The 13,761-nt window shown below is 56.2% G+C and overlaps 1 protein-coding gene across 1 annotated transcript in view; it reads left to right on the top strand.

The window, feature by feature from the left end:
• Positions 1 to 13,761, top strand: part of LOC121285653 (RIMS-binding protein 2-like) — a 109,565-nt gene that overhangs the window by 18,157 nt on the left and 77,647 nt on the right. The window contains exons 5-6 of the mRNA XM_041202310.1: positions 4,490 to 4,641; positions 11,768 to 12,235. Coding sequence (XP_041058244.1) covers positions 4,490 to 4,641; positions 11,768 to 12,235 — 620 coding nt within the window. The remainder of the gene's footprint in view (positions 1 to 4,489; positions 4,642 to 11,767; positions 12,236 to 13,761) is intronic.

The following is a 13,761-nucleotide window of genomic DNA, read 5'->3' as shown; positions in this document are numbered from 1 at the left end:
CCCACCCCCACCATCCACACCTCCCCCCCCACCCCCACCCCCACCATCCACACCTCCCCCCTCACCCCCACCCCCACCATCCACACCTCCCCCCTCACCCCCACCCCCACCCCCACCATCCACACCTCCCCCCTCACCCCCACCCCCACCCCCACCATCCACACCTCCCCCCTCACCCCCACCCCCACCCCCACCATCCACCCCTCCCCCCTCACCCCCACCCCCACCATCCACACCTCTCCCCCAACCCCCCACGTCTTCACCCCTACCCCAAACACCAGTTCACACCTCCCACACCTTCTAGCCCATTGCCCCACCCCCAATTTCCCAGGTTATATATCAATGAGAGACCCCCACCCAAACACTGTACACGTGCCTCTGATACAGGGGCATTATCACTAATAACAAAACTCACCCCCGGAATGTGAGAGAGTCCTCAGGGTATAACTCCATCGATGGGGTGTCTTGCAGAGGAACAGGGGCTCCTGTAGCCGAAGGCACTGGTGAGGATTGGCAGCTGGAGCAGTTGGGAAGTTAATTTTCTGAATATTGTCCTGGCCTCTGAATTAACAGGTCATCATCAGGTCCAGGGTTTGAACTTGACTCTGGACAGAGCAGAGAGTAGAAACTCGAGATTCGGTTCAGAATTCCAGGTTGATATCCAGTGGGATACACACAGCTGGTGGGTGTGGGTGAACCTCCTCATTTTATGGGACATGGTCACCCATAAAACCCTCGCTAGCAGCTGGGGTAAAGATGGTCATGAACCCATCAGATTATTAATCAGCCTGGGAACCCGTCCACTGCTGTACACTCTTCACCTTGGAAGAGCGGCAAGATCCATAAATACACCACCCTGTCAGAACGTTACTCAGCCTGTCAGTTCTTAAACAACAAAAGATTGCATTTATATAACACCCTTAGTGTGGTAAAACAACCCAGGGTGCTTCACAGGAGCCATTATCGAACAAAATTTGACCCCGGGTCACATGAGGCGGTGATAGGACAGGTGAATAACAGATTGGTCAATTAAATTGGTTTCAATGAGCATCTTAAAAGGAGGAAAAAGAAGGTTCAGCAAGACAATTGCAGAGCCCAGCATCCAGGCAGTGGAAGGTACAACCACCAGTGTGAAACGATTCAAATCAGGTATGCTCCAGAGGCCAGAATTAGATGCAGAGATCTCAGAGGGTTGTAGGGGCCGGAGGAGGTTACAGAGATAGGGAGGGGTGGAGGGGGATGGAGGAGGTTACAGAGATAGGGAGGGGTGGAGGGGGATGGAGGAGGTTACAGAGATAGGGAGGGGTGTAGGGGCCGGAGGAGGTTACACAGATAGGAAGGGGTGTAGGGGGATGGAGGAGGTTACAGAGATAGGGAGAGTTGGAGGGGCCGGAGGAGGTTACAGAGATAGGGAGGGGTGTAGGGGGTGGAGGAGGTTACAGAGATAGGGAGGGTGTAGGGGCTGGAGGGGGTTACAGTGATAGAGAGGGTGTAGGGGATGGAAGAGCTACAGAGATAGGGAGAGTTGGAGGGGCCGGAGGAGGTTACAGAGATAGGGAGGGGTGTAGGGGCTGGAGGAGGTTACAGAGATAGGGAGGGGTGTAGGGGGTGGAGGAGGTTACACAGATAGGAAGGGGTGTAGGGGGATGGAGGAGGTTACAGAGATAGGGAGAGTTGGAGGGGCCGGAGGAGGTTACAGAGATAGGGAGGGGTGTAGCGGGTGGAGGAGGTTACAGAGATAGGGAGGGTGTAGGGGCTGGAGGGGGTTACAGTGATAGGGAGGGTGTAGGGGATGGAAGAGCTACAGAGATAGGGAGGGGTGTAGGGGGTGGAGGAGGTTATGCAGATAGGGAGGGGTGTAGGGGATGGAGGAGGTTACAGAGATAGGGAGGGGTGTAGGGGGCTGGAGGAGGTTACAGAGATAGGGAGGGGTGTAGGGGCTGGAGGAGGTTACAGGGGGAGGGGTGTAGGGGCTGGAGGAATTTACAGCAGTAGGGAAGGGTGTAGGGGCTGGAGGAGGTTACAGCGATAGGGAGGGGTGTAGGGGCTGGAGGAGGTTACAGAGATAGGGAGGGGTGTAGGGGCTGGAGGAGGTTACAGAGATAGGGAGGGTGTAGGGGCTGGAGGGGGTTACAGTGATAGGGAGGGTGTAGGGGATGGAAGAGCTACAGAGATAGGGAGGGGTGTAGGGGGTGGAGGAGGTTATGCAGATAGGGAGGGGTGTAGGGGATGGAGGAGGTTACAGAGATAGGGAGGGGTGTAGGGGCTGGAGGAATTTACAGCAGTAGGGAAGGGTGTAGGGGGCTGGAGGAGGTTACAGAGATAGGGAGGGGTGTAGGGGGCTGGAGGAGGTTACAGAGATAGGGAGGGGTGTAGGGACTGGAGGAGGTTACAGAGATAGGGAGGGGTGTATGGACTGGAGGAGGTTACAGAGATAGCGAGGTGTGTAGGGGGCTGGAGGAGGTTACAGAGATAGGGAGGGGTGTAGGGGACTGGAGGAGGCTACAGAGATAGGGAGGGGTGTAGGGGATGGAGGAGGTTACAGAGATAGGGAGGGGTGTAGGGGGCTGGAGGAGGTTACAGAGATAGGGAGGGGTGTAGGGGATGGAAGAGCTACAGAGATAGGGAGGGGTGTAGGGGGCTGGAGGGGGTTACAGTGATAGGGAGGGTGTAGGGGATGGAAGAGCTACAGAGATAGGGAGGGGTGTAGGGGGTGGAGGAGGTTATGCAGATAGGGAGGGGTGTAGGGGGCTGGAGGAGGTTACAGAGATAGGGAGGGGTGTAGGGGCTGGAGGAGGTTACAGAGATAGGGAGGGGTGTAGGGGGTGGAGGAGGTTATGCAGATAGGAAGGTTTGTAGGGGCTGGAGGAGGTTACAGAGATAGGGAGCGGTGTAGGGGGCTGGAGGAGGTTACAGAGATAGGGAGGGGTGTAGGGGCTGGAGGAGGTTACAGAGATAGGGAGGGGTGTAGGGGGCTGGAGGAGGTTACAGAGATAGGGAGGGGTGTAGGGGCTGGAGGAGGTTACAGAGATAGGGAGGGGTGTAGGGGGTGGAGGAGGTTATGCAGATAGGGAGGGGTGTAGGGGCTGGAGGAGGTTACAGAGATAGGGAGGGGTGTAGGGGATGGAGGAGGTTACAGAGATAGGGAGGGGTGTAGGGGCTGGAGGAGGATACAGAGATAGGGAGGGGTGTAGAGGGTGGAGGAGGTTACAGAGATAGGGAGGGGTGTAGGGGCTGTGGGAGGTTACAGAGATAGGGAGGGGTGTAGGGGCTGGAGGAGGTTATAGAGATAGGGAGGGGTGTAGGGGCTGGAGGAGGTTACAGAGATAGGGAGGGGTGTAGGGGCTGGAGGAGGTTACAGAGATAGGGAGGGGTGTAGGGGGCTGGAGGAGGTTACAGAGATAGGGAGGGGTGTAGGGGCTGGAGGAGGTTACAGAGATAGGGAGGGGTGTAGGGGCTGGAGGAGGTTACAGAGATAGGGAGGGGTGTAGGGGCTGGAGGGGGTTACAGAGATAGGGAGGGGTGTAGTGGGCTGGAGGAGGTTACAGAGATAGGGAGGGGTGTAGGGGCTGGAGGAGGTTATAGAGATAGGGAGGGGTGTAGGGGCTGGAGGAGGTTACAGAGATAGGGAGGGGTGTAGGGGCTGGAGGAGGTTACAGAGATAGGGAGGGGTGTAGGGGCTGGAGGAGGTTACAGAGATAGGGAAGGGTGTAGAGGCTGGAGGAGGTTACAGAGATAGGGAGGGGTGTAGGGGGCTGGAGGAGGTTACAGAGATAGGGAGGGGTGTAGGGGGCTGGAGGAGGTTACAGAGATAGGGAGGGGTGTAGGGGCTGGAGGAGGTTACAGAGATAGGGAGGGATGTAGGGGCTGGAGGAGGTTACAGAGATAGGGAGGGGTGTAGGGGCTGGAGGAGGTTACAGAGATAGGGAGGGGTGTAGGGGATGGAGGAGGTTACAGAGATAGGGAGGGGTGTAGGGGGATGGAGGAGGTTACAGAGATAGGGAGGGGTGTAGGGGGATGGAGGAGGTTATAGAGATAGGGAGGGGTGTAGGGGGATGGAGGAGGTTACAGAGATAGGGAGGGGTGTAGGGGGATGGAGGAGGTTACAGAGATAGGGAGGGGTGTAGGGGCTGGAGGAGGTTACAGAGATAGGGAGGGGTGTAGGGGGATGGAGGAGGTTATAGAGATAGGGAGGGGTGTAGGGGGATGGAGGAGGTTATAGAGATAGGGAGGGGTGTAGGGGGATGGAGGAGGTTACAGAGATAGGGAGGGGTGTAGGGGGATGGAGGAGGTTACAGAGATAGGGAGGGGTGTAGGGGCTGGAGGAGGTTACAGAGATTGGCAGTGACAATGATGCTCTCTACTTCACAGGGAAGAATGAGAATCTAGGAAACAGGATTTGGCTGTTGTTGGCTCTGGGGTTAATGCTTGATTGTCCTGAATTGAAGTTTGGAAGGTTTGTGGAGGTGACGATTCCTTCTGTTCCCAGGTCCCCCAGCACCTCCTCAGGATGTTATAGTCCAGGTTGGAGCGACACCAGGAACAATCCAGATCAGCTGGAAACCACCATTACTCAGCTCATCAGGAACATCGAATGGAGCCAGGGTCACTGGCTACAGTGTGTGTGCTAAAGGTCAAAAGGTAAATAGCCATCAGCCAAGGTGAGGCGTTTGGGGCCGGGGGGGTTGGGGGGGGTGGGGGGGTTGTTGTTTAAGTAAATTTGAGAAGTTCTGATGCCAAATATTCAAAGAAGCAAATGAGGTTAACAGTATCGGAGCCGGTCAGTATCTCGGTCAGTATCTCGGTCAGTATCGGAGTCGGTCGGTATCGGAGCCGGTCAGTATCGGAGCCGGTCAGTATCAGAGTCAGTCAGTATCTCGGTCAGTATCTCGGTCAGTATCAGAGTCGGTCAGTATCTCGGTCAGTATCAGAGTCGGTCAGTATCTCGGTCAGTATCAGAGCCAGTCAGTATCAGAGTCAGTCAGTATCTCGGTCAGTATCTCGGTCAGTATCGGAGTCGGTCAGTATCTCGGTCAGTATCAGAGTCGGTCAGTATCTCGGTCAGTATCAGAGTCGGTCAGTATCTCGGTCAGTATCAGAGCCAGTCAGTATCAGAGTCAGTCAGTATCTCGGTCAGTATCTCGGTCAGTATCAGAGCCGGTCAGTATCTCGGTCAGTATCAGAGTCGGTCAGTATCTCGGTCAGTATCAGAGCCAGTCAGTATCAGAGTCAGTCAGTATCTCGGTCAGTATCTCGGTCAGTATCTCGGTCAGTATCGGAGTCGGTCAGTATCAGAGTCAGTCAGTATCTCGGTCAGTATCTCGGTCAGTATCGGAGTCGGTCAGTATCGGAGCCGGTCGGTATCGGAGCCGGTCAGTATCAGAGCCAGTCAGTATCGGAGCCAGTCAGTATCTCGGTCAGTATCGGAGCCGGTCAGTATCTCGGTCGGTATCAGAGCCGGTCGGTATCAGAGCCGGTCAGTATCGGAGCCGGTCAGTATCGGAGCCGGTCAGTATCGGGCTGGGTCAGTGTCTCGGTCAGTATCGGGCTGGGTCAGTATCGGGCTGGGTCAGTATCGGGCTGGGTCAGTATCTCGGTCAGTATCGGGCTGGGTCAGTATCTCGGTCAGTATCGGGCTGGGTCAGTATCTCGGTCAGTATCGGGCTGGGTCAGTATTGGGCTGGGTCAGTATCTCGGTCAGTATCGGGCTGGGTCAGTATCGGGCTGGGTCAGTATCGGGTTGGGTCAGTATCTCGGTCAGTATCGGGCTGGGTCAGTATCGGGCTGGGTCAGTATCTCGGTCAGTATCTCAGTCAGTATCGGGCTGGGTCAGTATCTCGGTCAGTATCGGGCTGGGTCAGTATCTCGGTCAGTATCGGGCTGGGTCAGTATCTCGGTCAGTATCGGGCTGGGTCAGTGTCTCGGTCAGTATCGGGCTGGGTCAGTATCTCGGTCAGTATCTCGGTCAGTATCGGGCTGGGTCAGTATCTCGGTCAGTATCGGGCTGGGTCAGTATCTCGGTCAGTATCTCGGTCAGTATCGGGCTGGGTCAGTATCTCGGTCAGTATCTCGGTCAGTATCGGGCTGGGTCAGTATCTCGGTCAGTATCGGGCTGGGTCAGTATCGGGCTGGGTCAGTATCTCGGTCAGTATCGGGCGGGGTCAGTATCTCGGTCAGTATCGGGCGGGGTCAGTATCTCGGTCAGTATCGGGCTGGGTCAGTATCGGGCTGGGTCAGTATCTCGGTCAGTATCGGGCGGTGTCAGTATCTCGGTCAGTATCGGGCTGGGTCAGTATCTCGGTCAGTATCGGGCTGGGTCAGTATCTCGGTCAGTATCGGGCTGGGTCAGTATCGGGCTGGGTCAGTATCTCGGTCAGTATCGGGCTGGGTCAGTATCGGGCTGGGTCAGTATCGGGCTGGGTCAGTATCTCTGTCAGTATCGGGCTGGGTCAGTATCGGGCTGGGTCAGTATCGGGCTGGGTCAGTATCTCGGTCAGTATCGGGCTGGGTCAGTATCTCGGTCAGTATCGGACTGGGTCAGTATCTCGGTCAGTATCAGGCTGGGTCAGTATCTCGGTCAGTATCGGGCTGGGTCAGTATCTCGGTCAGTATCAGGCTGTGTCAGTATCTCAGTCAGTATCGGGCTGGGTCAGTATCTCGGTCAGTATCGGGCTGGGTCAGTATCTCGGTCAGTATCGGGCTGGGTCAGTATCGGGCGGTCAGTATCGGGCTGTGTCAGTATCTCAGTCAGTATCGGGCTGGGTCAGTATCTCGGTCAGTATCGGGCTGGGTCAGTATCTCGGTCAGTATCGGGCTGGGTCAGTATCGGGCTGGGTCAATATCTCGGTCAGTATCGGGCTGGGTCAGTATCTCGGTCAGTATCGGGCTGGGTCAGTATCGGGCGGTCAGTATCGGGCTGGGTCAGTATCTCGGTCAGTATTGGGCTGGGTCAGTATCTCGGTCAGTATCGGGCTGGGTCAGTATCGGGCTGGGTCAATATCTCGGTCAGTATCGGGCTGGGTCAGTATCTCGGTCAGTATCGGGCTGGGTCAGTATCGGGCGGTCAGTATCGGGCTGGGTCAGTATCTCGGTCAGTATCGGGCTGGGTCAGTATCTCGGTCAGTATCGGGCTGGGTCAGTATCTCGGTCAGTATCGGGCTGGGTCAGTATCTCGGTCAGTATCGGGCTGGGTCAGTATCAGGCTGGGTCAGTATCTCGGTCAGTATCGGGCTGGGTCAGTATCGGGCTGGGTCAGTATCTCGGTCAGTATCGGGCTGGGTCAGTATTGGGCTGGGTCAGTATCTCGGTCAGTATCGGGCTGGGTCAGTATCGGGCTGGGTCAGTATCGGGCTGGGTCAGTATCTCGGTCAGTATCGGGCTGGGTCAGTATCTCGGTCAGTATCGGGCTGGGTCAGTATCGGGCTGGGTCAGTATCTCGGTCAGTATCTCAGTCAGTATCGGGCTGGGTCAGTATCTCGGTCAGTATCGGGCTGGGTCAGTATCGGGGTCAGTATCGGGCTGGGTCAGTATCTCGGTCAGTATCGGGCTGGGTCAGTATCTCGGTCAGTATCAGGCTGGGTCAGTGTCTCGGTCAGTATCGGGCTGGGTCAGTGTCTCGGTCAGTATCGGGCTGGGTCAGTATCTCGGTCAGTATCGGGCTGGGTCAGTATCGGGCTGGGTCAGTATCTCGGTCAGTATCGGGCTGGGTCAGTATCTCGGTCAGTATCGGGCTGGGTCAGTATCGGGGTCAGTATCTCGGTCAGTATCGGGCTGGGTCAGTATCGGGGTCAGTATCTCGGTCAGTATCGGGCTGGGTCAGTATCGGGGTCAGTATCGGGCTGGGTCAGTATCTCGGTCAGTATCGGGCTGGGTCAGTATCTCGGTCAGTATCGGGCTGGGTCAGTATCTCGGTCAGTATCGGGCTGGATCAGTGTCTCGGTCAGTATCGGGCTGGGTCAGTGTCTCGGTCAGTATCGGGCTGGGTCAGTGTCTCGGTCAGTATCGGGCTGGGTCAGTATCGGGCTGGGTCAGTATCGGGCTGGGTAGTATCTCGGTCAGTATCGGGCTGGGTCAGTATCTCGGTCAGTATCGGGCTGGGTCAGTATCTCGGTCAGTATCGGGCTGGGTCAGTATCGGGCTGGGTCAGTATCGGGCGGTCAGTATCGGGCTGGGTCAGTATCTCGGTCAGTATCGGGCTGGGTCAGTATCTCGGTCAGTATCGGGCTGGGTCAGTATCGGGGTCAGTATCTCGGTCAGTATCGGGCTGGGTCAGTATCGGGCTGGGTCAGTATCTCGGTCAGTATCGGGCTGGGTCAGTATCGGGGTCAGTATCTCGGTCAGTATCGGGCTGGGTCAGTATCGGGGTCAGTATCTCGGTCAGTATCGGGCTGGGTCAGTATCGGGCTGGGTCAGTATCTCGGTCAGTATCGGGCTGGGTCAGTATCGGGCTGGGTCAGTATCGGGGTCAGTATCGAGCTGGGTCAGTATCGGGCTGGGTCAGTATCTCGGTCAGTATCGGGCTGGGTCAGTGTCACGGTCAGTATCGGGCTGGGTCAGTATCGAGCTGGGTCAGTATCGGGCTGGGTCAGTATCTCGGTCAGTATCGGGCTGGGTCAGTATCTCGGTCAGTATCGGGCTGGGTCAGTATCTCGGTCAGTATCGGGCTGGGTCAGTGTCTCGGTCAGTATCGGGCTGGGTCAGTATCGGGATCAGTATCAGGGTCAGTATCTCGGTCAGTATCGGGCTGGGTCAGTATCGGGCGGTCAGTATCGGGCTGGGTCAGTATCTCGGTCAGTATCGGGCTGGGTCAGTATCTCGGTCAGTATCGGGCTGGGTCAGTATCTCGGTCAGTATCGGGCTGGGTCAGTATCGGGCTGGGTCAGTATCGGGCTGGGTCAGTTTCTCGGTCAGTATCGGGCGGTCAGTATCGGGCTGGGTCAGTATCGGGCTGGGTCAGTATCGGGCTGGGTCAATATCTCGGTCAGTATCGGGCTGGGTCGGTATCGGGCTGGGTCAATATCTCGGTCAGTATCGGGCTGGGTCAGTATCGGGCTGGGTATCTCGGTCAGTATCGGGCTGGGTCAGTATATCGGTCAGTATCGGGCTGGGTCAGTATCGAGCTGGGTCAGTATCGGGCAGTCAGTATCGGGCTGGGTCAATATCTCGGTCAGTATCGGGCTGGGTCAGTATCTCGGTCAGTATCGGGCTGGGTCAGTATCTCGGTCAGTATCGGGCTGGGTCAGTATCTCGGTCAGTATCGGGCTGGGTCAGTATCTCGGTCAGTATCGGGCTGGTCAGTATCGGGCTGGGTCAGTATCTCGGTCAGTATCGGGCTGGGTCAGTATCGGGCTGGGTCAGTATCTCGGTCAGTATCAGGCTGGGTCAGTATCTCGGTCAGTATCGGGCTGGGTCAGTATCGGGCTGGGTCAGTATCTCGGTCAGTATCGGGCTGGGTCAGTATCTCGGTCAGTATCAGGCTGGGTCAGTATCGGTCTGGGTCAGTATCTCGGTCAGTATCGGGCTGGGTCAGTATCTCGGTCAGTATCGGGCTGGGTCAGTATCGGCCCGGTCAGTATCTCGGTCAGTATCGGGCTGGGTCAGTATCGGGCTGGGTCAGTATCTCGGTCAGTATCGGGCCGGGTCAGTATCTCGGTCAGTATCGGGCTGGGTCAGTATCGGGCCGGGTCAGTATCTCGGTCAGTATCGGGCTTGGTCAGTATCTCGGTCAGTATCGGGCTGGGTCAGTATCGGGCTGGGTCAGTATCAGGATGGGTCAGTATCGGGCTGGGTCAGTATCTCGGTCAGTATCTCGGTCAGTATCTCGGTCAGTATCGGGCTGGGTCAGTATCGGGCTGGGTCAGTATCGGGCTGGGTCAGTATCTCGGTCAGTATCGGGCTGGGTCAGTATCGGGCTGGGTCAGTATCTCGGTCAGTATCGGGCTGGGTCAGTATCTCGGTCAGTATCGGGCTGGGTCAGTATCTCGGTCAGTATCGGGCTGGGTCAGTATCGGGCTGGGTCAGTATCTCGGTCAGTATCGGGCTGGGTCAGTATCTCGGTCAGTATCAGGCTGGGTCAGTATCGGGCTGGGTCAGTATCTCGGTCAGTATTGGGCTGGGTCAGTATCTCGGTCAGTATCGGGCTGGGTCAGTATCTCGGTCAGTATCGGGCTGGGTCAGTATCGGGCTGGGTCAGTATCTCGGTCAGTATCGGGCCGGGTCAGTATCTCGGTCAGTATCGGGCTGGGTCAGTATCGGGCTGGGTCAGTATCGGGCCGGGTCAGTATCTCGGTCAGTATCGGGCTTGGTCAGTATCTCGGTCAGTATCGGGCTGGGTCAGTATCGGGCTGGGTCAGTATCGGGCTGGGTCAGTATCAGGATGGGTCAGTATCGGGCTGGGTCAGTATCGGGCTGGGTCAGTATCTCGGTCAGTATCTCGGTCAGTATCTCGGTCAGTATCGGGCTGGGTCAGTATCGGGCTGGGTCAGTATCGGGCTGGGTCAGTATCGGGCTGGGTCAGTATCTCGGTCAGTATTGGGCTGGGTCAGTATCGGGCTGGGTCAGTATCTCGGTCAGTATCGGGCTGGGTCAGTATCTCGGTCAGTATCGGGCTGGGTCAGTATCTCAGTCAGCATCGGGCTGGGTCAGTATCGGGCTGGGTCAGTATCTCAGTCAGTATCGGGCTGGGTCAGTATCGGGCTGGGTCAGTATCGGGCTGGGTCAGTATCGGGCTGGGTCAGTATCTCGGTCAGTATCTCAGTCAGTATCGGGCTGGGTCAGTATCTCGGTCAGTATCGGACTGGGTCGGTATCGGGCTTGGTCAGTATCGGGCTGGGTCACTATCAGACTCAGTTACTACTGGACGGTGTCCGCTGAGATCCAAGCTGGACCTACTCTCTGGGTGAGAGCTCTCTGTGCCCCAGTTCAGAAGGACATTGGAGCAACATCTGACTCTCGCACTGCAGGATTCACCTCCATCTCCCAAAAAAGCCACCAGAAATCCTGCAATCTGCTCAGTCCTATAAATCTGGCTGTTGGAAATGTTAACAGAGAAAACAGCCAGAGTTTCTGGCAATTGGGGAATTTGCAATGAAGCTTTCAGAACTCTGAGGGATCTCTCAGTTTGTTTGGTTTAATTCGGTAACAATTTGTATCAGGTTGCTTCTAATGACTGGAATGTTGCAAAATATTGTCCAGTTCTAGAATAGCTCAAAATCTTATTCTTCAAACAAGCCAATAGCAGTGAAACTACAGGGGTTTGGGCTGAAGTGACAGGTTCATTCTGGTCGACAACTGCTCAGGAAGTCGAAATCTCTTGTGTAAGTTTAATCTAATTTTCCAACATTAAACTGATCCTTTTGTTTTGACCCCACCGGCTGTCTCACTCTGTGCTGCTCTCCAAAGTTTCCCCTGTATTGAATCAGAATGTTTGAACATTTGCGAATGACACGGGATGATTCAGCCCACAGCTGCCTCATCCGCAGTTCAACATCGAGCCAATGGGCTTTGGGTTTGCGCTGGAGCAACTCTTGGACTTTCCAACTTTATTTACGCCCTGGATCCATCCCTAATCCTCTCCACCCTCCCTCCTCATCCAAGACACTCCTCTAAAACCCACCTCTTTGAACAAGCTTCTGCTCACCTGTCCCGATATCTCCCGATGTATCTCAGTGTGGGATATCGTTTGATAATTTGAGGGACCTTGGTATGTTTCACTACGTTAGGGGTGCTATAGAAATATAAATTGTTGTTTTTGTTGTGATGTTTATAGGTAGCGGAAGTGATGTTAGCCACAGCTAATGGTGTGACTGTAGACTATTTAAGGATACAAAACCTGGAAACCAGAGAGATTATCGTACGGACAATATCTGCCCAAGGTGAATCTGAAGACTCTTATGCTGCAGCTATCCCAACTGACCTACTGGTGCCTCCAACCCCTCAACTCCGGGCTGCTTCCAGAACCAAGCCATTAGTAAGTGCCAGAACTCCCGTTACCAAAGACCAACCAATGGGCCCAAATCTGAGAAGGGACGAGTCATGGGAGCAAACACCCTCACCATCTCCTCTCTATGGCCGCTCTTTGGAGCCTACATTGCCGAACCATCACGGGCCCTCCACCAACCGGAGATCACCATCGCCGCAGAGAATCCTCCCACAGCCCCAGGGAACCCCCATTCCAAACACCATCGCTAAAGCCATCGCCCGAGAAGCAGCTCAACGCGTCGCAGAGAACAGCAGGGTAACGTCTTCTCTTACTCCCCAATTACTCCTCGTTGTTCAAGTGTTTACCCTACTCAATGGGGTTTACTCTTTCTTTATCATGAAGCCAACCACAGTCTTGCCAGTAATGAGGTGGTTTGTATGCGCAGAATTTAAACGTTACCTCACTCGCAGGGAGGAGACTGGTGACACTCACACACGGCGACTCCTCTTCCTGTGGCTGAGATTTGGTCAGTGTGTAGAGGTGGAGCCAACAATCGGCCGGAAGGCAGGAAGCAGCTGTTGGAGGGACCCTGACTGGAAGTTATGTCCATCAGGAGCTGTCTTTGGGGTTCCCCACCCTTTAAGGGAGGAGCTGCCTGCCAACCGGAGAACTGGCAGCTTTTTAGTCCCAGCTGTGCCACCAGGCGCATTGGCTGGTGCCGAGACTGCACCTGGCCATGATGGACACACCACCCCCCCCACCCCCCACTCTTGGGAAGATGGTAAATGGGGTTGGGGAGTCACTGGGCCCTGTCAGGCAGGCCCCTGTAAGGGGTGGTAGGGGGGCTGGTGTTGTTCAGGGCAGGGGGGTTGTTGCCAGGGGTCCCTCCATGGGCCACAGGTGCCCGATTAGGAGGGCCCCCCCGAGCCTGGCAGTCACTGGACAGTCTCCCCACGGTGAAGGGTCCCCCCCGCCCCCCCACCGGTAAAATGCCAACAGCGATAGGAAGAGGCCCTTTAGTGACACAATTGGCTCTGGGCAGGAGGACCACCTGCCATCTTCCCCAGTGTTGGTGAAGGGCACCCCTCCCTCATCCTGCCACCCCTCCCTCATCCTACCACCCCTCCCTCATCCTACCACCCCTCCCTCATCCTACCACCCCTCCCTCATCCTGCCACCCCTCCCTCATCCTACCACCCCTCCCTCATCCTACCACCCCTCCCTCATCCTGCCACCCCTCCCTCATCCTGCCACCCCTCCCTCATCCTACCACCCCTCCCTCATCCTGCCACCCCTCCCTCATCCTGCCACCCCTCCCTCATCCTACCACCCCTCCCTCATCCTGCCACCCCTCCCTCATCCTGCCACCCCTCCCTCATCCTACCACCCCTCCCTCATCCTGCCACCCCTCCCTCATCCTGCCACCCCTCCCTCATCCTACCACCCCTCCCTCATCCTGCCACCCCTCCCTCATCCTGCCACCCCTCCCTCATCCTGCCACCCCTCCCTCATCCTGCCACCCCTCCCTCATCCTACCACCCCTCCCTCATCCTGCCACCCCTCCCTCATCCTACCACCCCTCCCTCATCCTGCCATGCAATGTTTCCTCACCACCCCCTCACTCCCGTCCTATCCCACTCCCGAGGCCCCAGAATATCTCAGCCTAAGTTTCTGATTCCTTGGTATAAACAGCCCTGAATTCTGTAGCTGCTGTGTTGTTCCTCTGCCCTCTCTCGTGGTTCAGGTCCTGAGCAGTGCTCTTTATATTAAGATCTTATTTAGCTTCATGAATCAACTCAACACCATCTTTTCTGATGCAGAATTGTCAGTTCTCTGATTTG

This window comes from Carcharodon carcharias, chromosome 13, assembly GCF_017639515.1.
Source record: "Carcharodon carcharias isolate sCarCar2 chromosome 13, sCarCar2.pri, whole genome shotgun sequence".
Lineage (NCBI taxonomy): Eukaryota > Metazoa > Chordata > Chondrichthyes > Lamniformes > Lamnidae > Carcharodon > Carcharodon carcharias.
The sequence above is the reverse complement of the archived record's forward strand: the minus strand, read 5'-3'. Positions and strand labels throughout refer to the sequence as shown.